We start from the raw sequence: 27949 nt of genomic DNA, 5'->3' as shown, positions 1-27949 counted from the left end.
TGGAGCCATCAGTTTGGAGGCTACTAAGGGGTCAGCATATTGTGTGTGGGGGGGTATTATTCAGTGAGGGGGCATTATACAATGTATAGGAGAGCATCATACTGTGTAGAGGGAGCTGTACATGGGGGCGACTCAGGACATTGTTAAATCTTAAGTGGGCACTTATCGTTTTAGGGGAACTCAGGTTATTGTGACTGTCAAAGGGGCACACAGAGGGCATTATTACTTTCTAGGGGACAAAATGTGGGCACAGTTTTCTAGGGCACTTGCACACGGCATTACTATATTCTAGGGGTTTGTTTAACCATCTAGAGGGCGCACCGCAGGTTCAGTAATAGGAACACATACGGCAGCGGCTCAGTATTTGGGTATCAGCAGGATGAAGAGTTTGTGCAGGTTGGGATTAGATGGGGACGGGGCATGAAAAGTAAGGAGTCAAATGTGTCTTTGTTGTTATCTCTGCAGACCTGAGACTGAGTCCTTGATGGAGATTTTGTCGTGACGGTCTGGGCCAGATGGAAAAGATGGGAAAAATAAACAATTTAATCAGAAAGAACGTCAGCTGTAAGTTACAATATATAACTGTGCTGTGATCTCTTATATGTTCTGCAGGACTGGCATCTATCACTATGTCACCATATGGTGGTAGAATCAGTGCAGATCTTTGTATAGAGATTATTTTCAGTAACAGCGAGGTCATCTGCTGAGGTTCTCCTACATCCACTATCTGGGTGCGCCACCATAGCTGTAATAAGTGTTACCTGGTAAGGGGCCCACTCAGAAATTTTTGCCCCCCCCCCCCAAACCAAAACCCTAGCTACGCCTCTGCCAATACAGGATAATATGTAACTAGTGCATATTACACCAGAGTACAGACATTAGATATTACACCAGTCACATATTATCCTCTATATACCATCTGATCTCTGTGCACACAGTATATTACATCCAGTATACAGGATAATATGTGAAGGTATATGACATACTGTGATACAGACATCAGATGGTATGTACTGGATAATAAATAATACATACATAGGTTGGGACCTCGGCAGACAAGATCTCAGTGCCGAGATGTCAATCTGGGCATGTGCAGCCTCCTTCAGCATTTTTGTTTCCCATGTCTACCACATTTAAACCCATGGAAAGTGTGGGGACTCCTTCGACATTTTGTGAAAGCACGGAGCCCGTCGCACCGCTGAAAACCTCCCTTCCCAGCCTGGGGGGCGCAGCATTGCCTCACTCTTGCTGCCACCAGCTTCCTGCAGCAGCGACCCAAAAACGCTGCTCCACCGCAGCCGCTCCCAACCCCCCGGTAAACTTCATTCAGATTATAAGATGCACCCCCATTTTCCCCATTTTTGGAGAAAAAAAGTATGTCTTTTAATCTGAAAAGTACTGTATATAGTGCTGTTAATTCCATAGCGCTTTACAGACATTATCCATACATACAGTAAACACCCCACATTGCCACTAAATACAGTGTATGCCACATCAGAGCTTAGTGTGAGCCTTCACATACTGTCCTATATACAGTAGTAGCCCCCACATAGTCTCCCATACATATTATGAGCTGCCACATAGCCTCCGATGTACAGTATGAGCCCACATATAGCCTCCTATATACAGGATGAGTCCTCACATAGCCCCCTATATGCAGGCACGCATCTCATACACATATGAAAGAAAAAATAAGACCTATTCACCTCGCTCTCATTCCCCTGCGGTCTATTCTGGTCTCCGGTGCACTGACTCTCCGCACAGCAGATGTGATGTACTGACGTTATACATTTGTTGTGTCAGTCGCAAATGCTGATTGGTGGAAGTAGGAGCCGGTGGCTCTGTTTTCCACCAATGTATTCACCACAATACGCATCCCGAGGATGCAGATAGCAGTGTTATCGGGATAACGGAGGGTATGGTGCAGCCCGTGCGCCTCAGTTTTCAGTCCCTCGGCTGTCTTGGTCCATGGGCTGGACTTTGTAGTTACAGTATAATACAGTTATATGAAAAAGTTTGGGCACCCCTATTAATCTTAAGCTTAATGTTTTATAAAAATTGGTGTTTTTGCAACAGCTATTTCAGTTTGATATACGTAATAACTGTTGGACACAGTAATGTTTCTGCCTTGAAATGAGGTTTATTGTACTAACAGAAAATGTGCAATCTGCATTCAAACAAAATTTGACAGGTGCATAAGTATGGGCACCCTTATCATTTTCTTGTTTTAAATACTCCTACCTAGTTTTTACTGACTTACTAAAGCACTTTTTTGGTTTTGTAACCTCATTGAGCTTTGAACTTCATAGCCAGGTTTATGCAATCATGAGAAAAGCTACTTAAAGTGGCCACTTGCAAGTTGTTCTCCTGTTTGAATCTCCTCTGAAGAGTTGCATCATGGCCTCCTCAAAACAACTGTCAAATGATCTGAAAACAAAGATTATTCAACATAGTTGTTCAGGGGAAGGATACAAAAAGCTGTCTCAGATTTAACCTGTCAGTTTCCACTGTGAGGAACATAGTAAGGAAATGGAAGAACACAGGGACAGTTCTTGTTAAGGCCAGAAGTGGCAGGCCAAGAAAAACATCAGAAAGGCAGAGAAGAAGAATGGTGAGATCAGTCAAGGACAATCCTCAGACCACCTCCAGAGAGCTGCAGCATCAACTTGCTGCAGATGGTGTCACTGTGCATCAGTCAACTATACAACGCACTTTGCACAAGGAGAAGCTGTATGGGAGAGTGATGCGAAAGAAGCCGTTTCTGCAAGCACGCCACAAACAGAGTCGGCTGAGGTATGCAAAAGCACATTTGGAGAAGCCAATTTCTTTTTGGAAGAAGGTCTTGTGGACTGATGAAATCAAGATTGAGTTGTTTGGTCATACAAAAAGGCGTTATGCATGGCGGCAAAAAAACACAGCATTCCAAGAAAAACACTTGCTACCCCCAGTAAAATTTGGTGGAGGTTCCATCATGCTTTGGGGCTGTGTGGTCAATGCCGGCACCGGGAATCTTGTTAAAGTTGAGGGACGCATGGATTCCACTCAGTATCAGCAGATTCTTGACAATAATGTTCAAGAACCAGTGACAAAGTTGAAGTTACGCAGGGGATGGATCTTTCAGCAAGACAATGATCCAAAACACCGCTCCAAATCTACTCAGGCATTCATGCAGAGGAACAATTACAATGTTCTGGAATGGCCATCCCAGTCCCCAGACCTGAATATCATTGAACATCTGTGGGATCATTTGAAGAGGGCTGTCCATGCTCGGCGACCATCAAACTTAACTGAACTGGAATTGTTTTGTAAAGAGGAATGGTCAAAAATACCTTCATCCAGGATCCAGGAACTCATTAAAAGCTACAGGAAGCGACTAGAGGCTGTTATTTTTGCAAAAGGAGGATCTACTAAATATTAATGTCACTTTTCTGGTGAGGTGCCCATACTTATGCACCTGTCAAATTTTGTTTGAATGCAGATTGCACATTTTCTGTTAGTACAATAAACCTCATTTCAAGGCAGAAACATTACTGTGTCCAACAGTTATTACATATATCAAACTGAAATAGCTGTTGCAAAAACACCAATTTTTATAAAACATTAAGCTTAAGATTAATAGGGGTGCCCAAACTTTTTCATATAACTGTATATACCAGACATGGGCAGAGATCAGATATACACACATTAGCTGTACATAACATCTGTTCACACAGTATACCACATACATACAGTATATAGGAGAATACATGACTGGTATATAATATACTGTGATTATAGACAGCTGATGTTGCGTAGTAATGTGAATTTTTTAAAACATCGGAGTCTGTATCACAGTAGATTCTATGCTAATCTGTATACGAGATGTGGTATACAATGTACAGAGATATTCACTATACTGATTACACTTGGACTTGCCTACAGGACCTCACATATTATATATGGAGCCGTATAGTATAATCTTGTGATGTGCTATTGGTTCCAGTGTGATCAGTCAGTGCAGGGTCCTGTATTGTAATGTCTGTGGCCTCTGCAGGGGCTCAGTGTGATTTATTGCACCAGACAAAACAGGAGGACCCGAATCTGCATCAAAGTTCAGACTCCTGCAATAACTCCCCCACCTCTTCCGACTGGACTATATAGAATCTTGGGTGAATTTGAGAAACTGCTGCCCCCTCACTGCAGACCTCCTGACCTCATACTGACTGAGACCACTGAGGTCTCCGATCCACAGGCTCCTCTCAGGCAGACTGAATCAGTTCCAGGCGCACTGTGTGACGTCACGTCAGCAGACGTAGCCACAAGGCATTCAGGGGGCATGTCAGCATCTCTGCGATGTGGTTGGGCTGGCAGTTGAACATATTTAAAGGTACAGTGAGGTCCCCTGGCGGTCCTGAGCAGCTGTTTGGGAGCCTGCCTGGGGGGCAAGGCGCTAAAAGTTTCTAAAGACCCTAATAAATATGCTGTTAGTCATTATCTTGGCGCATTTAGTTTTATGAATCTTCCTCATTGTCTAATATTTTACTGCACTGACAATAAAAATACCACATATGCATCGTAAAACTCAGTTGCCCCACTTCTCACCTTCTTCAGTGTAGAGAGGGAATCAATATATACTATGAAGAGTCTCCACAAGAAGCAGGTTTTCACCAACTTCTTCTCACTGTGTGATCAAACATAGCACAGACATGTTCTATGGGATTTATGTCATGTGATTGATTGTCTCATGGATCCTTCCAGATGTTGGTGGGCTGTTGAAGAAAACATCTTGGCAAACGGCATGGATTTATATAGTGTGACCGAAAGAATGGTAAAAAATAAAAAATAAATCTATACTTACCTTCTGATGGCCCCCGCAGTCTTGCTTCGCTCCGTCCTGGCTTCCGGCAGATCGCGGTACACTGCACTGAAGGACCTGCCGTCACATGACTATGATGTCAGCGCAGGTCCTTCAGTCCACCGTGAGCTGCCGGCAAAGGTGGACAAGCGCAGCGGAGGCCATCAGAAGGTAAGTATCATATTTGTATGGTACCCAGGTCTGGATGAGAGTCTCCTCTCCTCCAAACCCGGGTACCATCCGCACATTGAACCGTGTGATATCCGCTTGTGCACATGTAGTGATGCGGATGTCACACGGTCCAATGCAAGTCAATGGCGGTGATTACGCTGCATGTCCGCAAAATTAATGGACATAATGCAGATTTTTGAGCGCAGCACAAACGCTGCTGAAAAATCCGCAGCATGGGCATTGACATTGCGGCTTGTCATTGGGGACCATGGGGGATGGATTACCAAGTGTTTTCCAAGCATTTACGCTGCGTAAATTCTGCAGCATAAACGCTTGAAAAACGCATAGGGGACACGCAGCCTAAGCTTTCGAAGAAAGCAAGCAAGCGGTGAGACAATTAAGCTTTAACATTCATCTTAGGCATTTGTATCAAGGGGATACTGTGACATACAGTGTTGGTCCCCATTATTGGTGTCCCTTCATTTTTTGACTGTACAATATCTTCAGAAATAAATGGAAATGTACCAAAGTTATATCCTCAGGATTTTTGAATTAGTGATCCAAAGTAATAAAACAATGAAACATTGTTTTTCAACTTCCATGTTAGAATTTCAAAGAAGAAACAAAGAAACAGAATAAACAGCATGTGCAGCAATAAAGGCACCCCTAATTAGTGTTTAGCGAATATGTTCGAATAACTATCTCAAAAGTTAAATTTGACACAAATATGGCCCATTCGGATTCGTGATCAGAAACGTGAGCATTTTTTCTTAAAATCTGAAAAAATCGGTAATATTCGGCGACAAGCTCGGGAAAATTATTCTGGTGCAACTAAAGTATTTTAACACTTTGCCTAGCATACAGCTTGTGTATGATGAGTTGGAGGACGTGTTTGATGAGGGGAGGGGCTGGGGACAGCTCACAGGAGCTTAGAGCCATGGCGTCCTTGTAATTTTTTTCTCTCTAATTTTATGTGTGCAAATCACAGGTAGCTAATCAGAGCCCAGGAAACATCTACACTGTCTCGACACAAGGGCCTGGCCATTGGCTGCTGAAATCATATGTCCTCTATATACACTGCTCAAAAAAATTAAGGGAACACTTAAACAGAATATAACTCCAATTAAATAAAACTGCTGTGAAATCAAACTGTCCACTTAGAAAGCAACACTGATTGGCAATCAATTTCACATGCTGTTGTGCAAATGGAATTGACAATAGATGGAAATTATTGGCAATTCTCAAGACACACTCAATAAAGGATTGGTTCTGCAGGTGGGGACCACAGACCACATCTCAGTACCAATGCTTTCTGGCTGATGTTTTGGTCACTTTTGAATGTTGGTTGTGCTTTCACACTCGTGGTAGCATGAGACGGACTCTACAACCTACAGAAGTTGCTCAGGTAGTGCAGCTCATCCAGGATGGCACATCAATGTGAGCTGTGTCTGTCAGCGTAGTGTCCAGAGGCTGGAGGCACTACCAGGAGACAGGCCAGTACACCAGGAGGTGTGGAGGGGGCCGTAGGAGGGCAGCAACCCAGCAGCAGGACTGCTACCTCCGCCTTTGTGCAAGGAGGAACAGGAGGAGCACTGCCAGTGCCCTGCAAAATGACCTCCAGTAGGCCACAAATGTGCATGTGTCTGCACAAATGGTTAGAAACCGACTCCATGAGGGTGGTTTGAGGGCCCGACGTCCACATATAAGGGTTGTGCTTATAGCCCAGCACAGTGCAGGACGCTTGGCATTTTCCACAGAACACTAGGATTGGCAAAGTTTCCACTGGCGCCCTGTGCACTTCACAGATGAAAGCAGGTTCACACTGAGCAAATGTGACAGACGTGACAGAGTCTGGAGACGCTGTGGAGAGCGATCTGCTGCCTGCAACATCCTTCAGCATGACCGGTTTGGCAATGGGTCAGTAATGGTGTGAGGTGGCATTTCTTCGGAGGGCCGCACAGCCCTCCATGTGCTCGCCAGAGGTAGCCTGACTGCCATTAGGTACCGAGATGAGATCCTTAGTCCCCTTGTGAGACCATATGCTGGTGTGGTTAGCCCTAGGTTTCTCCTAATGCAGGACAATACCAGTACTCATGTGGCTGGAGTGTGTCAGCAGTTCCTGCAAGATGAAGGCATTGAAGCTATGGACTGGCCTGCCTGTTCCCCAGACCTGAATCCGATTGAGCACATCTGGGACATCATGTCTCGCTCCATCCACCAACGTCAGGTTGCACCACAGACTGTCCAGGTGTTGGCGGATGCTTTAGTCCAGGTCTGGGAGGAGATCCCACAGGAGACCATCCGCAACCTCATCAGGAGCATGCCCAGGCATTGTAGGGAGGTCATACAGGCACGTGGAGGCCACACACAATACTGAGCCTCATTTTGACTTGTTTTAATGACATTACATCAAAGTTGGATCAGCCTGTAGTCTGTTTTTCCACTTTAATATTTGGGGGTGACTCCAAATCCAGGCCTTCATTGGTTAATAAATTTGATTTCCATTGATGATTTTTGTGTGATTTTGTTGTCAGCACATTCAACTTTGTACAGAACAAAGTATTCAATGAGAATATTTCATTCTTTCAGATCTAGGATGTGTTATTTGAGTGTTCCCTTTATTTTTTTGAGCAGTGTATAAAGAGTGGCCATGTTCTCTGAGCACCATTTTATGCACGTAACTGGTCACAGATGCTGCTGCTGCACCCTGCTCCTGTGAGCTAAGAGATTTTAGCTAGATAGATAGGCGGTTGCTTGGAACTCAAATAGTTTAGATAACTAGTGTCCTGTGTGTCTGTGAAATCGACCTTCCAGCAGATCTTTTTTTCTGCTATTACTGAGGTCCAGACAAAAATAGCAGGGCCCATGTCATAGAATTGTGTTGTGCACTGCTTGTATTGTGCTCTATGCACGAGTATCCTTTCAATCAATTTTTTCACTTGCTAATGTGATACAGCAAGTAAGCAAGCCCTACTAGCTCACCTGTTAATTTAGTGGGGTAGAAATTCAGCTGTATGCATACCTCCTGAGTGCAGAGTACAAAAATCATTTTTTTTAATTTGGTAATGTGATAGCACAAGCTATAGTAGCCCACCTTGTCATTTTTTGGGGGGTGAAATTCAGCTGTATGCACAGTAAAACAAAAATACATATTTTTTTCTCTTGCTACCCAGAGTCCAAAAAATATTATTTTCTGTCGCAAACGTGATACAGTCTGCTATAAGCCACCTAGTCCTTTTGTGGTGTTGAACTTCAGCTATATGCAGCGCTTATGCAGAGTAAAATAATCTATTTTTTTGCTGGTTAGATCTGAGTTTGAAATATCTTGGAGCATATATTCTATGTTATACAGGCCTCATTCACACTAAAAAATACTTTTTTCTGTTCCTAATGTTATACAGCAGGAGACATCTCAATCTATATATATAATCATCTTATCCCGTCTGTCTGTCTGTCTGTCTGTCTCTGTCCTGGAAATCCCGCGTCGCTCATTGGTCCGGCAGCGGCCAATCAGCGCCGCGGGATTTCTGAAAAAAGATGGCGGCCGTTAGCGGCTCATCTGCGGGACGGAGCTCAGCGGCGATGCAGCCGGGAGATGACCGGTGCGAGGCGCTCATCTCCCGGCCGGTACCAGCAGAAGGACCTCGACCGCCGGACCCATCTGCGGGATGGAGATGCAGCCGGGAGATAAGCGGCGCGAGGCGCTTATCTCCCGGCCGGTAGCAGCGGAAGGACCGCCGGCGTCGCTGACCTCCATGAGGAAGGGAGGACCGGGGAGCGGCGCTGCGGGTCGGGATACTTCTGCTGCGAGCGCCCTCTCATGTCCTGGGTTCTCGCAGCGGAAGTACCCGCACAGGCAGCACCGCTCCCTGGTCCTCACCAAGACGATTCGATGATTGGTCGCGGTCTTCGGACCCGACCAATCACTGATCTTACCGCTGTGCTGATTGGTCGCAGACGCTGCCCGCGACCAATCACCGATTTGGGCGCCACATTTAAATATCGGCCGCGACCAATCACCGATCTTGGCTCCACATTTAAACACCGCTGTGCTGATTGGTCGCCGACGCCGGGCGCGACCAGTCACCGATTTTGGCACCACATTTAAATAGCATCCGCGACAAAATCAGCACAGTGGTGTTTAAATGTGGAGCCAAGATCAGTGATTGGTCGCGGCCGATATTTAAATTTGGCGCCCAAATCAGTGATTGGTCGCGGGCAGCGTCCGCGACCAATCAGCACAGTAGTGTTTAACTTTTGCGGCAAGATCAGTGATTGGTCATGGGCCAAGACCGCGACCAATCACTGATTTGTGCGGCACATTTAAATAGCGGCCGCGACCAATTGGATGTCAGCGCCGCTCCCCGGTCCTCCCTTCACACCCTAGGCGCATGGATGTCAGCAGCGCTTCCTGTGCAGATACTTCTGCTGCGAGAACCCGGGACATGAGCGAGCGCACGCAGCAGAAGTATCCCGACCCGCAGCGCCGCTCCCCGGTCCTCCCTTGACACGCTAGCCGCTGATGTCCCCACAGTATCCGCATGGTGTTACAAAGGTCCGGACATTTGTGTTAAAAATCGCTGATTGGTCGCTGGCGCTGCCCGCGACCAATCACCGATCTTGGCGCTGCCCGCGACCAATCACCGATCTTGGCGCCACGTTTAAATATCGGCCGCGACCAATCACCGATCTTGGCGCCACATTTAAACACCGCTGTGCTTATTGGTCGCGGACGCTATTTAAATGTTGCACCCAAATCGGTGATTGGTCACGGTCTTGGCCCGCGACCAATCACTGATCTTGCTGCAAAAGTTAAACACTACTGTGCTGATTGGTCGCGGACGCTGCCCGCGACCAATCACCGATTTGGGCGCCAAATTTAAATATCACGATTTTGGTGGCAAATTGAAACACCGCTCTGCTGATTGGTCGCGGCTGGCGGTAGCGACCAATCAGCGAGATTGGCGCCAAATTTAAACACCGCTCTGCTGATTAGTCGCGGTCTCCGACCGCGACCAATCAGCAGTATTGGCGCCAAGTTGAAACCTCGCTCTGTTGATTAGTCGCAACCACCGGCCGTGACCAATCAGCGATATTGGCACCAAATTTAAACACTGCTTCGTTGATTGGTCGCGGTGGCCGGCCGAGACCAATCAGTGATATTGGCGCCATATTTAAACACCGCTCTGCTCATTGGTCGCGGTTACCGGTCACGAATAACCAGCATTATTGGCGACAAATTTAAACACCGCTCTGCTGATTGGTCACGGCCGTGACCAATCACCATTATTGGCGCCAAATTTAAACACCGCTTCGCTGATTGGTCGCGGTGGCCGGCCGCGACCAATCAGCGATATTGGCGCCATATTTAAACACCGCTCTGCTCATTGGTCGCGGTTACCGGTCACGAATAACCAGCATTATTGGAGACAAATTTAAACACCGCTCTGATGATTGGTCGCGGCCGTGACCAATCACCATTATTGGCGCCAAATTTAAATACGGCTCTGCTGATTAGTCGCGACCATCGGCCGTGACCAATCTGCGATATAGGCGCCAAATTTTAACACTGCTTTGCTGATTGGTCGCGGTTGCCGGCCTCGACCAATCAGCGATTTTGGCGCCAAATGTAAACACCGCTCTGCTGCTTGCGCCCGGTCGGCCGCATACCTATTCTAGAATACCCGATGCGTTAGAATTGGGCCACCATCTAGTTTAAAATAGTTTGGAGAATATCTCGAAAGTTATACAGGTGTCATCCACACAAAAAAAAAAATACTTTCTTCTGTTACTAAAGTTATACAGTGTGGGACATCTCACTGTGCCAATGGAGGGTAAATCACTGCAATCGAGAGGAGTTGGTGATACCAGACAAACTGTTAGTGAAGGTGCAAGAGGCGAGGAACAAATAAAGGAGGAAGAGTTGATGAGCTAGCAACAGTCAGAAGATGAAGAGGATAATCAACCCCTCTCTGTTCGTGTTTGAAGGGATGGGATGGAGGAAAGAAGCATCAGAGTTATCCAGCCACCAACACAGCATGGGCTTGAACTTCATGGAAGAGCCCGAGATATGAGTGCCTTCTTGCTGCACTATCTGCAGTATAATCCCCGTATAGCTATGATTCTAAATAGTGCTGATTACTGGATTGCCACTCTATTAGGTCCACGTTATAAGAGTAAATTTTGCCAGATGCTTCCTACCCTGGAAATGGACTCTCGAATGCTGGAGTATTGAATCATGCATCGCAGCTGTACACTTCCAACCTTCGGCAGGTCAGTTCATTAACGGCAGAATAATAGCAGCAGTAGTGTAAGTGGCAGAAGCAATTTCTGGGAGTACTTTCACACATTTTTTTAGACGAGCTCGTGCACCAGCACAATAAAGTACAAGTCTGACACGTGGTGAACGACTGAAGAGGATGGAGCACTCCTGATTGAGTCTCCATCTGCTGGGTTGGCTGCAGTGGAACAGGTGTCATTCCTAATTCTATTTCCTCTGTACTGAAATTTTGCCACTTTGCTGGTGTCTGCCACTAATTTTTGGAAATGTGGAGAATGCTGATTGGGTCTCCATCTACTGGATTGGCTGTTGTGGAAGAGGTGTCTGTCCCCATTATACTACTTCTAATCTACTGAATTTGATGCCACTTCAGAGGTGTCAGCTGTCATGCCCTCATTCTTTTAATATGAACACTTCTTGTTGGGTCTCCATCTGCTGGGTTGCCTGTAGCGGAAGAAGTTTTGGTCTCCATTATAATAGGTATACTCTAGTGAAATACATTTTTTGGTGCACATATTGTTCTCCACACAGGGGTACACAAACATGATAAACTCAAAATTGGTTTTCAATAAACAACCATCAGCTGCCCCATCAATTGAATCTGCTGCTTATTCCTCTTCCTCTGTTACCGTGCCAAGTATTGGCACGCAGGTCTCTGACAGCAGAACCTCCGGTTGTTTACCCGGTCCAGTCAGGCTGAGTGAGAGCCCGTCAGCTGTAACGGAAGCGGACATGCCTGCTGTTTTTGAACGATCTCAAACAATGAGCATACCACAAATTTATCAATCCATCCACCTGCACCTCACTCATGATCCAGCAGTTTGTCTGGTTCACCATTCTCCGCCCTCTCTCAGCACTGCAGCCAGCCCTCAGTCCCATAGTTGTGGTCACGTAAAAGATTGTTTCCTCCTACACAAAGCTAAGAGATTGAGCTCCACCATCTCCAATGGTGGTGTCAGGCCCTAATTTTTTGAAATGTGAACACTCCTACTTGGGTCTCTATCTGCTGTGTTGGCTGTAGTGGAAGAGGAGTCGGTCCCCATTATACTAGTTCTACTCTAGTGAAATTAATTCTTTGGTGCAGATATTGTTGTCACAGGGGTACACATTATATAATAGAAGTTGGTTTTCTTTCTAATGTGGTATATAAAACAGGCTATATTTCATCTTTTAATTCTTTGGTGCTAATATTGTTCTCCACAGAGGGGTATACATTAGTGATGAGAGGGCACTAAGTGTGCTTAACTAAGTGGTTCAGCAGTTTCTCAACATCTACCCAGATCTGCCAGATCTGCTTGTGAAAGTGCAAGGCGTGTGTGCCCATTTCAGAAAGTCAGTCATAGCTTCTGCCACCCTGGCAGTGCTTCACCAGCGTTTGCAGCGTTCAGCTCACCGACTGTTGTGTGATGTTACCACATGTTGGAAATCAACGTTGCAGACATTGGGAAGGATTTGTTAGCGGCAGAGGGCAGTTTTTGAGTACCAGCTTTAACACGCCCTTTGGAATTCAGGTCAGCCTTTGTACATAATAGCTAATGAGTGAGCATGGATGTCAGACATATGTACCATCCTCCAAAACTTTGAGGACTCCACCAAGATGATGAGTGGTGATGACGCCATAATTAGCATCACCATCCCGCTTCTATGTCTACTGAAACGCTCAGTGCTCACAATTAAAGAGGAGGCATTGCATGCGGAGCAAGGAACTATACAGGTAGATACTACACAGTCCAGCCTCCTCTCATCTCAATGCGGATTGAGTGATGAGGAGGAGAACATGGACACTCGTCCTCTTGGTGAGGACAGGGAAGTCTTGGCTGCTTGGAAGTCTTGATACCCCTCTTTCAGTCTGTGGGAAAGCTGTATGAGTTTCTCTTAATGATGACCTTCAGTGGCCTAAACTGTGGCTTTGCTTATGCACGTTATTTCTCAAAATGCATTGCAGATCAGTACATTGTCCAACTCTGTAGTCCTGAATTTCAAGGCTCAAAGAAAGATCTTTGTGTGTCGAAGCACCACAGAGAAGTGTGAGCTGATGTTGGACTGGCTGTCATTGTTTATGGAACAAGATACATTAGAGGACTTTCCTGGGAGAAATGACAGCCAGAGTAGATACGGTGTCCCTCTATGCCAGTCCATTCACTGAGCTAAAAAACATAGCTGAAGTGAAATACAACTGAAACCGAAAAGACTGAAGAACATTGGGCCCACCAGAGGATTTGACTCTGAGGGACTACCTTTCTCCCCTGCTCAAGAGCCCCATAGCAGCTGCAAGGTTTGCGCTATGAACTCTCCTAAAGGAGAAGCCAGGCCCCACCGGAGGAGTCTCCGGTTCTCTGGTGGGCCCGTCCAACCCTGCTGAGAAGCAGCCCTAGCTAAGAAAAGTCTGTCTATAGGTTCCTGGACACTCTAGAGCTGCTTTTTTGACTATGGACTGGCTCCAGCAATCTCTAAGATTGCAATCTGTAAACCCCTAACTGACTCCCAAATGCCCTGCGTATGCAGTTCAAACTACTAACACTAACCTACAAAGCCATCCATAACCTTTCTTCTCCATACACCTTTGAATTAATCTCCTGATATATTCCCTTATGTAATCTCTGGTCCTCCACACTTACTTCTCTCCTCCACACTTACTTGTTTCTCACCCAGTCGCCTCCCAGACTTCTACCAAATGTCCCCCATCCTCTGGAATTCTGTGCCTCAACACGTCCGATTTTCTACCACATTTGGATCCTTCAGACGGAACCTGAAAACCAAACTCGCTTCCACCTCAACAGCACTTGGCTACTGCAACTCCACAACCTACTGTCTCCTTCCCCACCATCCTGTAGAATGTAGGCTCGCAAGGGCAGGGTCTATAAGACTTAAGATGCAATCTGGTACCTTGGCAAAGCCCAATTCTGTTCTCCCTCTGATATCTGACAATAACAAACAGGTCATGCTGGAGAAACTTGCAGCTACTGTCACTCAGTGTCTTCAGCTTTTTTTTGAGAAACTAATGTTTGGGTAGCCACTCAGTCTACCAAATAAAATTCCTGAGGTATAGAAGTTGTGGATGGCTTCATTTCTGGAACTGTGTGCTAATACCAAACTGTGACATGCATTCTCTGGATATTCCTGTCTGGTTGGAGACAAGCTCATTCCTACAGAAAAGAACCAGCAAGCTAAGGAGATGTTGGCCTCTGTCATCATGAAGGAGTTTGCTCATTGTCTAGGGAACCGACCACCGCTGCCGTCTACCTTGTGAACATTGTGATGAAGCTTGCAAGGATTAAGAGGTTACATTGGCGAGTCTGGTTTTTATACTAAAGATCAAGCTGTTTTTATAGTTTTAAGTGAGCACTCGGAGACCGTGGTTTCTGCAGCATCGCATCTAGGCCGGGATAGTGGTGGAGAAATTGCTGTACCATCAAGTTGAGGATGTGAGCCATGCAAGGCATGTGTGTGAGGTTGCACCATTATTGCACACGACCTTTCCTTGTTCCAGGTTCAGTGGAGACAGCCTTTGCTCAAACTCGGCCTGGAGAGATGTCCACAACTCTTCAGCTATATGACTGCAATCTCCAAGGCATATTAATTTTAACACTGCCTGGTTGCCGTGAGCCCTGCACAGTATGGAGGTGGGGGGGTTCTATCTGCACTGATGGAGCGTGTGTCTCATTAAGGCAGAGGTTGAGAGCATAGATGGAGGCCCTAGAGGAGGTGGAGAAGGTAGAAGCACTGGAGGAAGTGTTAGATACAGAGGTTTGTCCCACAAGCCTTGCGGATTCCAATCCTTGCTGTCTAGTGACACCTTGGTGTCTAGTGGTTTAGTTCTCCATTATCTCGTGTGTATGTTTTTTCATTCTACAACCTTAGTTGTTTAGTAGTTTAGTTTTCCAACACCTGTTGTATATTAGTTTAGTTCTCCGTGTTCTGGAGGGGATTTGTTTCGTTCTCTAACCCATCCATGCCTACCCCCAGGGGTTAACGTCTAGTGACAAGGGTTTGGATTCTGCTTGAACCCTTCTTTATCCAGGCCCAGATCAACTGAAAAAAATCATCTGCATCATTACACATGCTTTCCCCCTCTTGAGTCTGTGATGCTTTGGATCAGACCTCTGATGCCCCGGAATAGCTTTGCAGACTCAGTCATCTATGGTTCCCCACAGTCAGTTGGGCAGTTGGAAAGTTGTGACACAGGTGAAAACAAGGGTGATTGTGGTGCCATCTATGAGGACTGTACTGTGTGTAATGTTAAGGTGCAGGAAGAGAAGCAGAGGCCACTCAATGCAGCGCTTGTCATCTACTGGAGCACATGTTCTTCCTGGCCCTCAACTACATGGCGTACCGCTGTGCGGCTGCCAAAGAAAGGGTGTGGAGTTCAGTAATAGAAGTTTTCAAATTGCTGCACAATTGCTCACTGCAGCAAAACAAACCTACTTCTCATCTCTCATGCGTGTCTCACAACCCTAAACAGCTATTCAGTACTTCAAGTCCCTCCTCTATCCAACAGCTCCGTCTCCCTCTCCTCTCATCTCAGCTGAAGACTTAGCCTCATTCTTCAAGCAGAAGATTGACAACATAGGGCAAAGCTTTTGCTTAAAGTCGCAACAGCCCCTCCTCATAACTACTCAAATCTCCTCGTCCAAAACCAGCTTCTTCGCCATCACGGAAGATCATCTTTACTCTCCAAATCACATCTCACCACCTGTGAACTTGACCCAATATTGTCCCACCTCATTCCAAACTGTACTACAGTCTTCATCCCAAGCCTAACCCTCCTCTTCAACCTGTCACCCGGTGTATAAGGAGAAAAGAAGGGGGCCTAAGACTGATCCTTGAGGAACCCCAACAATAAGGGGAAGAGGTGCCAGCAAAAAACACAGTGAAGGAGCAGTCAGAGAGGTAGGAGGAGAACCAAGAGAGAACAGTGTCCTTGAGGCTAATAGAGTGGAGCATAGTGAGCAGGAGCTGTGATCCACAGTGTCAAATGCTGCAGAGAGATCTAGGAGAATCAGCAGGGAGTAGTGACAATTAAACCCGTCACAGGACACATGGATTCTGTTCTTCACGTCGGAAAGGTAAGGATGAGGTTGGTTTATTATTTTACTTTTATTGCAAGTGACAAAGGCTTCAGGTGGAATGGGCGTGATGGTAAGTAGAGTTTAATTTAGAACATTTAAAGGTAACATAGTAACATAGTTTTTAAGGTTGAAGGAAGACTAAGTCCATCTAGTTCAACCCATAGCCTAACATATTGATCCAGAGGAAGGCAAAAAAACCTATCTGGCAAACACTAAGGTCCACATTAGGGAAAAAAATTCCTTCCTGACTCCATACGGCAATCAGGCTAGTTCCCTGGATCAACGCCCTATCAAGGAATCTAGTATATATAACCTGTAATATTATACTTTTTCAAAAAAGGCATCCATGCCCTTCTTAAATTTTAGTAGTGAATCACTCATTAGGTGTCTGTGTTTATTTCAAATAAAATATTTTATTCATGGTGTGAGTGTATTTATTTTACATTTGACTTCCACTATGGGGTTAGTGGGTTAGTAATGGGGGCATCTTATAAAAGCCTCTCCATTACCAATCTGGGCTTGATGTCAGCTGGCATTATAAGCTGACATCAAACCCAGCCCTATAACCCCACTCGCCACCCCTACAGGGCAGTGGGCAGAGCGAGGCTAAGTGCCAGAATTGACGCATCTTATGGATGCGCCATTTCTGGGGTGGCTGAGGGCTGCTGTTTCTAGCCTCCGAGGGGGCCAATATTCATGGCCCCTTCCTAGGCTATTAATCAGTTCCCAGCTGTCTGCATACTCTTTGCTAGCTGTTAAAATAGTGGGACCGCATTTCATTTTCTTGGGGGACCCCCAGTTTAATTGCCAGTAAAGGCTAAGTACTCAGCTGGGGGCTGATATTAGTAGCCTGGAATCTCCGTGGGTATCACCCCCTTCCCAGGCTTCAAACATCTGCCCCAGCTGTCTGATTAACCTCTGCTAGACTATAAAATTACGGGGGACGCAAAGCAAACGTTTTTTTTTAAATTTCTTTAACAATAAAATACGTGCACAGAATAAATATTACTCGCATATTTCTATGTATATACAAATCTGATTTTGTTTTGTGTATGTTTTTATTTATATATATATATATATATATAAATATATAATACAATTTTATATATATTATAATTTTAGATATATAAAATATAATTTTATATATATATATACATATACAGTACAGACCAAAAGTTTGGACACACCTTCTCATTTAAAGATTTTTCTGTATTTTCATGACTATGAAAATTGTACATTCATGCTGAAGGCATCAAAACTATGAATTAACACATGTGGAATTATATACTTAACAAAAAAGTGTGAAACAACTGAAAATATGTCTTATATTCCAGGTTCTTCAACCTAGAATATATATATATATATATATATATATATATATATATATTACACACACAATATATACATATACACTGCTCAAAAAAATAAAGGGAACACTCAAATAACACATCCTAGATCTGAATGAATGAAATGTTCTCATTGAATACTTTGTTCTGTACAAAGTTGAATGTCAACAAAATCACACAAAAATCATCAATGGAAATCAAATTTATTAACCAATGGAGGCCTGGATTTGGAGTCACCCCCAAAATTAAAGTGGAAAAACACACTACAGGCTGATCCAACTTTGATGTAATGTCCTTGAAACAAGTCAAAATGAGGCTCAGTATTGTGTGTGGCCTCCACGTGCCTGTATGACCTCCCTATAACGCCTGGGCATGCTCCTGATGAGGTTGCGGATGGTCTCCTGTGGGATCTCCTCCCAGACCTGGACTAAAGCACCCGCCAACTCCTGGACAATCTGTGCAACATGAGGTTGGTGGATGGACTATTTTTTCGGTCCAAATATCAGAATGTTTTTTTGCTCACATATGAGTATGTGCACTATGTGTGAAAATCAGGGTATCTATTCACTTTTAGATTATCTCCCCGTGCTACAGTTTGTTGTAAGAAAACAAACTTTGCTTTACTCACTATCACCAAGTCATAAGTCTCCCCCTATTTTCCTGGTGTCTGTATTTGTCAGCAGTGCTGACATCATTTTGACAGCTCTACAGACAATAATTGAGTTCAGCGGCTTTGTCCGAGTTGATGGCACATGCCGTTCAGTTATTAGCTGCTAAGTTCATTTATTGACTTCAGTGCTGTCAGTGACTATAGCGCTGCAGACAATAACAGACAATGGGAGCTCCCCGGAGACTCATTGATGGACTGAGGATGGGTGTGGAGTGTAAAGCACTGTTTTTTGCACTTTTTTTTTTTTTAAGACAAACTGCAACCAGGGAACATAATTTCCAGTATTGTAAAATCCCTTTAAATTTTTTTAATATTTTGAAAACCAAGAACTGACTATTGGCATACATTTGTATTGACAGGAAACTTTTTTAATGTGTGTTCATCAAACAAAAAGTGTTTTGTAAATGCATGAGTGGAGGAAGAGAGCTATTTTTATTAAAATGTTTGTTTTATGTGTTGTTTTTTACAGAAGGTCAAAAAGATATAGAAGATGAACTAACAACTGGCCTGGAACTGGTAGATTCATGTATTAGATCTTTGCAAGAATCTGGCATTCTTGAATCACAAGATTTAACATCCATTGAAAGTAAGCACAGTAGTTATTTTGACTAGTATATTTTTTATTTTTATGACTATTCTTTTATCAATAATTTGTATCACAATACTTTTACATAATTATAATGTTGGTGAGTTACTTACAGACAATCAGTTTGTAAATACTATTTCAAAGTAATCTAGTAAACATAATAATTATCTAGTATATACTAATAGTCCAGCACTTAAAGGGGTTGCCTGGTCTTCTGATAAGTCTGCAGTCAATATAAGTGACTGCATACTTCTGACTCCCGTGTTTTGCCTGCTGTCAGGATTCTCCAGTATTGCCAGCGAAAGCCGGCGGTCACTTGACTATGTATGCAATTTGCATACTTTCAGCTGCATTCCAACTAGACATGCTTGCTCTCTCTTAATACTAGTGAATTGAGAGAGGACTAGTACGTCTATTGAACATGACTGCATGTATGAAAATTGTATACTTGTGGCCACTGTCGCCAGCAATATGGGTGAATCCTGACAGTATGTGCACCACATCCTGTAATGATTCAGAAGTCTGCAGTCGCATAGAGTGACTTTTATCAAAAGGCCAAACAACCTCTTTTATTACAAAGAATTACAAAGTGAGGAAGAGCTCATTTACATATCAGTTTTCACAAACGAGTATAATCCATTTTTTTTCACTGATGGCACTAATACATATCACAGTGTATGAGGTTGTTCGCATTTTTCGGATGGCATCCATTTGTGGTTCGTTTTTCACTGACAGATAGGAGAAGGTGGAGAAACTTTTTTTTTTTTCTCTCTCGGATGAAAAAAGCTGATGAAAATCTGATGACAATGTAATGAAAATCTGATGAAACTCTGATGAAAATTATTGATGAAACTTGATCAGTTTTTCTTATACATGAAAAAAAACTAACATCTGATTGAGGCCTAACTCACTGCTGTGTACATAAAGGGAAAGTATTGCACCTATTCACAAAGGTTACAGAACTGCGTTTCAGTAATCAATAGATACATTTTAAGCATATATATATAGACTAAAGTATATAAAACAAATGAAAACTGCCATTGTGTTGGTCTAAGCCAGTGGTAGCACGTGTGACAGAGGGGGCATGCAGAGTCCTCCCAGTGGACACGCACGCCAGCGCCTCAATACTGCTGCTGCCACTCTCTTCTGCCCACGCGCCACCCCCTCACCCTTAACAGCTCGTGCTCCATCCCCCTTTCACTGGTGCCGCAGTCACTCTCCTCTGCACGGGGGCCAAGTATACTGTGTGGAGCACCGTGTGGGGCCATGTATACTGCGTTGAGCGCCGTGTGGGGCCTTGTATACTGTGTGGAGCGCCGTGTGGGGCCATGTATACTGTGTGGAGCGCCGTGTGGGGCCATGTATACTGTGTGGAGCGCCGTGTGGGGCCATGTATACTGCGTGGAGCGCCGTGTGGGGCCATGTATACTGCGTGGAGCGCCGTGTGGGGCCATGTATACTGCGTGGAGCGCCGTGTGGGGCCATGTATACTGCATGGAGCGCTGTGTGGGGCCATGTATACTGCATTGAGCGCCGTGTGGGGCCATGTATACTGTGTGGAGCACCGTGTGGGGCCAGGTATACTGTGTGGAGCACCGTGTGGGGCCAGGTATACTGCGTGGAGCGCCGTGTGGGGCCAGGTATACTGCGTGGAGCGCTATTGTGGGGCCAGGTATACTGCGTGGAGCTCCGTGTGGGGCCAGGTGTACTGCGTGGAGCGCCCTGTGGGGCCAGGTATACTGCGTGGAGCGCCGTGTGGGGCCAGGTATACTGCGTGGAGTGCTATTGTGGGGCCACATATACAGTACAGAGCACTATGCGGTCCCCACTATACAGTACGGAGCACTATGCGGGGACCATTATTCTGTGCGGAGGACTATGCGAGGACCATTATACTGTATGGAGGACACTGTGGCCATTATACTGTATGGAGGACTGTGTGGGGATCTTTGTTGGGGGGATTGAGGGAGAAGAGTACAGTAGGGTCATTATACTGTGAGTGTGGAGGAATTCACTGTGGGGGCATCATACTGACTGTGTTTGGGGCGCTTTTGCTTGCATCATACATTATTATCTGTTTCATTTAAGGATTTGTATCCCCTGTTAAATTACATATTTAAATTATGCCAATGGGTCATATGCTTTTTACTGCTTTTACATAACATTATAATATTCCACTATCATTTTAAAAGTAATCGTTATGTTTGATAAAGAAAAACTTCCTCAATTGTAGACACTTTTTTAATAAATATCAAGGATGGCCAGCGAGTTTGTCTAAGCTTTGAACTTTGGCCCTTTGTGTATTTCAGCTTGACATCCCTGGCTTAAAGGGTTATTCTCATAATGATAAAGGGTTATAATTGCAAAGAGGTTGTAAAAACAAGCAACTTTGCAATTTTACTTTTGATTTAAAATACTTTCCATTCTCAATAACAGGCCTCCACTGCAATTGGTGGCCAGTATCTTAGGCTTGGAGTGCAGTGCTTACAAGCTCTCTGCTATAGAATCTATAGTGCGCTAATGTTTGAGTTGTTTTTCTACACTAAAACCTCAGTATTCAGGTTAAATTGCTGTGTTGGCACTTTGCGATAAATAAATGGGTTTTGTATTGCAGTTTGTGCATTTGGTCTCTAAAAGGTTCGCCATCACTGGTCTAAGCCATCTTATACAGTGCAAAACCAAAAGGCCCAGATTTATTAAGAATGACATTTTGTGATTTAATGATTCCAGAACCCTGTCTCCATTTTGGCTTTCGGTTTAACAAGATTCATTTTCATTGGATTTGTCGTGGCCAGTCCTACAAATGTTATAAAGCGACTCTGCCTCATTAAAGTGAATGGCCCTAGGGGCTCTTTCACACATCAGTATCTTGGATACGAGTGGTGACAATTTCCACACGTACCGGAGACACTGAAACACGCAGACCAATGGGTCTGTCCACATCTCAGTGTGTTTTCACGGACCGGAATTTACATCTCTCGTGTTGGAGCCATGATTCATGTTAGTCCACTTGGTGCAACAGCTCTCCAAGGTGTGATCACTCCTTTTTAGATGCAGACTAACGAGCAGATCTAATTTGATGCAGGTGTTAGTTTTGGAAATGAAAATTTACAAGGTGATTCCATAATTTTTTCCCTCTGCTTGATTTGAAAAAAATTACCCTTACTGAGTACCACATTTTTTATTTTGATTTCTTTTAGTGTTTCTTAAAGCCCTAAAGTTGCCATTTGAAATGACTTTAGTTTTGTGCCATTTCTGTGATCTGTTTTTTTTCAACAACATTAAACAACTGAATGAACATCCTCCGAGCCCGGTGATTCCATAATTTTTGCCAGGGGTTGTAGAAGGCAGGCAGAGGGAGGGGGCTACCTTTTCCCTCTGATCAGCGCCCCCCAACGTCATCGCAAGGGTCCAATCATTGATAAGTTGATCTGATATCGTCACTATGATGTCTAGGTCACCAGGGCTGGTAAGTTAGTTAGAGCATGCACAGTACATGATTTAACTAACTTGTGTCAGTGCAGCATTGACAGTTATAAAGCATAGCAATGCTCTTGCATTGCTATGCTTTATAACTGTGATCAAAGTGCTGAAAGTGAAAGTTCTATAGTGGGACTAAGTGAAAAAGTAAAAAAAAAAAAATTGTAAAAATACATTTTAAAAAATCACAAATAATAAGAAAGTAAATATATATTGTAACCGTAAATATTTTTATAAAAAAAGTATACATATTTGGTATTGCCGCGTTCGGAACGACCCAACCTATAACACTGTCCCACTAGATAAACCCTTCATTAAAAAAAAAAAAAAAAAAAAGGCAAACCATGCTTTTTGATATCACCTAACAAAAAGTGGAATAAAACGCTATCAAAGAGACGAATGTAAATAAAAATGGTATTTCTGAAAATGCCATCTTGTCCCGCAAAAAGCAAACCGGCATACAGCTCCGTCAGCGGAGAAATAAAAAAGTTATAGCTCTCAGAATAAAGAGATGCAAAAATAATAAAACCGATTTCATAAAAAAATTAATTATGTAAAAGCGCCAAAACATAAAACATTACATAAATGTGATATTGCTTTAGTCGTACTGACCTGAAGAATACAGCTCCCTTATCAATTTTACCACACGAGGAAAGGCATAAAAAAACAAAAAAAAATTCCTGAATTTCTGTTTTTTGTTCATTCTGCTTCCCTAAAATCGGAATAGAAAGCGATCAAAAAATGTCATGTGCCCGCAAAATGGTATCAATAAAAGCATCAACTCGTCCCGCAGAAAACAAGCCCTCAAATGAGTCTGTCTGGTGAAATTTGGAAAAATTCTAGCTCACAAAATATGGCGATGCAAAAACCTAGTTGTTGCAAAAAAAATTCTTTTAGTGTGTGATAGCAGTGAAACATAAAAAAAAATCTAAATTTGATATCGCTGTAATTGCACCTACCCGAAGAGTGAAGTTGTATAATCACTTATAACGCACAAGGAATGGCGTAAAAAATAAATAAAAACAATTTTTTATCTTCTGTTGATTTGTTCATTCTGCCTCTCCAAGATTGCCGTACAGCTTGGCTCACATTCATCCTGCACTCTGTGCTGAGTGCTTACACCAGGATTTCTGTGTAAATCTTTGAAATACCTCATTCAGACAGATCCCCCAGTGGAAGATTCCCTATAACAAGGCAGATGGAAACACTGTGGACACTGTTTGGCCTGTGATCTGGCGGCACCCTCTCTTTTTAGGTGTGCATAAAAGTTCCGTCAGACACAATTTTGTGCACGTCTGAAAAGAACACTGCTGGACAGTTGCCAGTGTACAGAGTAACGCTGCTGCCTCATTCTAGTGAATAGATCCCTCGGAGGTTTCATCTGAATCGTGTCATTCGGAGAGATATATGGAAACTCCGATGTAAGTGCTCAGCATAGCGTGCTGGATAAATGTGATCAATAACGTTATGTAAAATGTTCCCAATGAAAGTTTCAACTCAATCCACAAAAAACCAAGTCCCCACTCATATACATCATATGTTAATGGAAATATAGTGGGCTGCCACATTACTGGTAGTACAAAGGCTCTGGAAAGGCACTATGGCTCCTCTCCCCCAAAAGAAATCCATTGAATTTGTACTCCAAAATCCAAATGCCCCCTCACTTCTGAGCCTCAGTGTGTCAAAACTGCATTTAGTGTCCACATGTTTGGCATTTCTGTAGCAATGAGAGCCTGCCTAATTTACGTGTGCATGTGACGCGCCCCCTGGGACATATTCCTTTTTGAGGGGAATACCCGGCACCGGATCAGATGGGGGGTTGTAGTCTCCGAGCGGCTGTGACCCGGCCCGTGCCCAGGGCGTCAAGCTCAGTGTTATGTGGCAGTCCTACAGATGTTATTAAGAGTTCTTTTGTGTCGACTACGCCACCCGTTGTGATGCGGTCACTGTGGCCGCCGCTGCAGCAGGGTCCGATGAGGCTGATGGTGGGTGCGCAGCTTGGTGGGATAACCCCCAACGGGAGGGGTATAGCCTCAGGGGGGACAGGTGCAGAGGATGGGGGTTGTGGTGGTGTAGTGCAGACGGCAATGAAGACAGAGTCGGGTTGTGCAGTTAAGGGTGTTTACTTACTGCAGATGTTGTACTGGTCACTCCAGCTGCGAGTGACCACCCGAGCCGTGCTGCGTCCACCAGGTCCTGGATCCAGCCAACCCCCAAACAAGTCCGGAGCGTGGCCCTGAGCTCTCCTTCTGTCCCGTTCTCTGGCCGTCCCCACCAGTGATCCACCTAGGTCCAGCTCCCTCGGGCCTTCTGTTGGGACACCCTTGGCCTTGGGTTCCCTGACCCTTCATGTGGTGTGCCTTCGGGGTGGATGTGATGGGTGACCGTGGCAAACGCTGCCCACGATCTCCGGTCTCTGGCTAGGGTGTGTTTTCTGCCCCCACCAGCTTGGGATCCGGTACCCTGTGCCGACTCCTCACCCGGTGCTTTAATTTGGGTTCTTGGGTCCTCTCTGTTTTCCCCTCTGGGTACTCCTTCTCTGCTCCTCTCTCACTCAGGGTCTCTCTCTTGCTGCAGGCTGACTTCCTCTCTGCTTGCTGTCTGCTCCTCTGCAGCTGTCTTGCTGTCTCCAACTGACTTGTTCTCTGCATCTGACTTGTTCTCTGCATCTGACCCTGTTCTTAGTTGGTGCCCACCTTATATACACCCTCTATGTGTGAGCTCAGGTGACCAGCACCCAATGAGCTCCTATCTTTACCCAGGCTGCTCCCCCTATCTGCCCCTACACTACTTGGGATGTACCACCCCCCTCCCACTCCAGCCAGGAACAGACTCGGTCGTACCTGCACATTTCTAAGTGGGAGTACCGTCGGTCTGCTCCTCGGAAATGGGATGTGTGTAGTGCATGCAGCCTACCGAGCTCAGTTCCACTCTCCATCCTTGCCCGGGAGTGGAATATCACACCTCTGGGTTGAGGTGCAATACCCCTGTAGCAGCCGAATCCTCAGGGTGCTACACATGTCTCCAGAAGCACGAGCTGAGCATAATGTACTGGGCACTACAATGTCAGGTTTGCAATTTTCACTCAGGAACATCCACTGCTGCTTGTTTCTGGAAAAAAAAACATGGAGACAAAGTCATCACTTTACTTGTAGATGAATTCCCAAAGGGGTGTAATTTCCAAAATAGGGTCACTTTAGGGGGACATTCTGATTTTCTATCACTTCGAAGCTCTGTATAGGGAGTCCGCAAACTATTCTAGGAAAATCTGCACTCCTGAAGGCATATAGCACTCCAGGAGGCAAATAGCGCTGCATTCCTCCTGAGTCTCATTGTGTGGCTAAGAAGTACTGGACAGCCACATATGAAGTATTTCCTTGTTCAGCAGAAATTGTGAGACAAATTTTGGTATCAGTTTTACCCATTTCCCCTTGTAAAAATTAAAAATCTGGGGCTAAAACTACATTTTTGAGATAGAAGTGTAATTATTTTTTCTTCACTGGACAATGATATAGAATTCTGTGACACACCCATAGTGTCAATATGATCACCGCACCATTAGATAAATTCATTGAGAGGTGTAGTTTGTAAAATGGGGTCACTTATGGGGGGTTCTGCTGTTGTGGCACCTCAGGGGCTCTGCCAAATTATTCTGTGCATTTTCTCCTGTTATCCTTGTGAAAAAGACAAAATTTGGGCTAAAGACCATTTTTGGAGAAATTTTTATTTTTTTTATTTTCATGGTTCAACGTTATGAATTTCTGTGAAGCACCTGAGTGTTCTAGGTGCTCACCACACATCTAGATAATCTCCTTGAAGGGTCTAGTTTCCAAAATCGGGTCACTTGTGAGGGGGTTTCCAATGTTTATGCACTTCAGGGGCTCTCCAAACGTGACAATGCATCTGCTCTGGATTCCAGTCAATTTTCGTTCAAAAAGTCAAGCGGTGCTCTTTCCCTTCCGAGCCCTGCTGTGCTCCAAAATAGTAGTTTTCCCCCACATATGGAGTATCAGGAGAGATTGCACAACACATTTTGGGTCAATTTTCTCCTGTTACCCTTGCGAAAATAAAAAAATTTGAGTCTAAAATAAAAATTTTGAGTAAAAAAGTTTAATGTTCATTTTTTATCCACATTGCTTCAATTCCTGTGAAGCATCTGAAGGTTTAATAAACTTGTAAATTGTTAACACCTTAAGGGTTGCCGTTTTTAGAATGGTTTCACTTTTGGGCATTTTTTTGTCATATAAGCCCCTCAAAGTCGCTTCAAATGTGATGTGGTCCCTAAAAAAAAAAAAAAATGGTTTTGTAAATTCTGTTGGTAAAATGAGAAATGTCTGGTCAACTTTTAACCCTTCTAACTTCCTAACAAAGAAAAATTTTCAAAAATTGTTCTGATGTAAAGTAGATATGTGGGAAAGGTTATTTATTTTTTTAATCAAATAAATTTTAATGAAAGTCCAAATTCAAATTTTCCATCTTTCAAATAACGTAAGTGACATAGCAATTCCACAGTATAAAACCTAAACAAAGTATCGACCAGATCCTTTTTTGCTTCCAATCAGAAAAACCCTTTAACTTTGATACTTCACCCAAATTGGGATTATGCGATAGCAGTGTGTATTTGGTGAATCCCTTAATACCCATAAGTTTCTTTCCTCTTTTCCTCTGTCTCACACTTTATAGACAAACACGAGTATGGGAGTAAGAGGATTCCCTCCGGGAGAAATCCCAGGCTACATAAACATAAAGCACTGAGGTGAAGCCCATTTCATATTCTGTAAAAGCACCCTACTTCCCTACCTCCCCATCTATGGAAGTGTTGTAATTGGGATGCAATAAAATACAGCCATAGATCAGGAATGGCCAGTCCACCCTCATCCTTATTATGTTGGAGAGTTTGTAGTTTTATTTGAGCATGCTGTTCACGCCATATTAATTCGCTGAACATGGTTTGTACTTTACGAAATATAGTGGGTGGAAGTCAACAGAGAGCGTTATGTAGCACATGTAACAATTGTGGCATTAGCATCATTTTGATAAGATTTCCTTTACCTATAACTGATAGGGGGAGTTTGGACCATGCATTCACCTTAGTTCTAAATGTATCCAACAAAGGGTCTACGTTTAATGTTCCATATTCTTTTGGCTTGGTAGTTATTCCCAAATACTTAAACTTCTCTACAATTTGTAACTGAGATTGTTCCACTATTGGAGAATGAGGCAGAGGATCTATTGGCATCAGGAAAGATTTATTCAAATTACTTGATAAACCTGACAATCTTCCAAAGTCTGTTAATGATTGACATTATTGGAATAATTGAGGATGTTACGTTATCTATAAAAAGCAGCATATCAGCTGCATAGAGTCTCTCTCTCTCTCCTCTATTTCTCCACATTTAAACCCAGTAAAATCTCTTTACTCTTTAAATGACACGCCAAGGGTTCAATGGCCAGGGCAAAGAGAAAGTGTGACAATGGACATCCCTGTCTAGTGCCCCTCTGTAATTTAAAAG

At 44.1% G+C, this 27949-nt stretch overlaps 1 protein-coding gene across 11 annotated transcripts in view; it reads left to right on the top strand.

Annotated features, from left to right (window-relative positions):
• Positions 1-27949, top strand: part of CTNND2 (catenin delta 2) — a 2090389-nt gene that overhangs the window by 401781 nt on the left and 1660659 nt on the right. For 10 of the 11 annotated variants that reach the window (XM_073678428.1, XM_073678425.1, XM_073678422.1 and 7 more), the window contains one exon: positions 18840-18956. The exons of the other annotated variant lie outside the window; for it this stretch is intronic. In XM_073678428.1, coding sequence (XP_073534529.1) covers positions 18840-18956 — 117 coding nt within the window. The remainder of the gene's footprint in view (positions 1-18839; positions 18957-27949) is intronic. 11 annotated transcript variants of the gene reach the window in all.

This window comes from Phyllobates terribilis, unplaced genomic scaffold (genome assembly GCF_046119375.1).
Source record: "Phyllobates terribilis strain yellow unplaced genomic scaffold, ASM4611937v1 Scaffold_4__5_contigs__length_816908805, whole genome shotgun sequence".
NCBI classification, from domain to species: domain Eukaryota; kingdom Metazoa; phylum Chordata; class Amphibia; order Anura; family Dendrobatidae; genus Phyllobates; species Phyllobates terribilis.
This window is presented reverse-complemented; position numbering and strand designations above follow the sequence as displayed.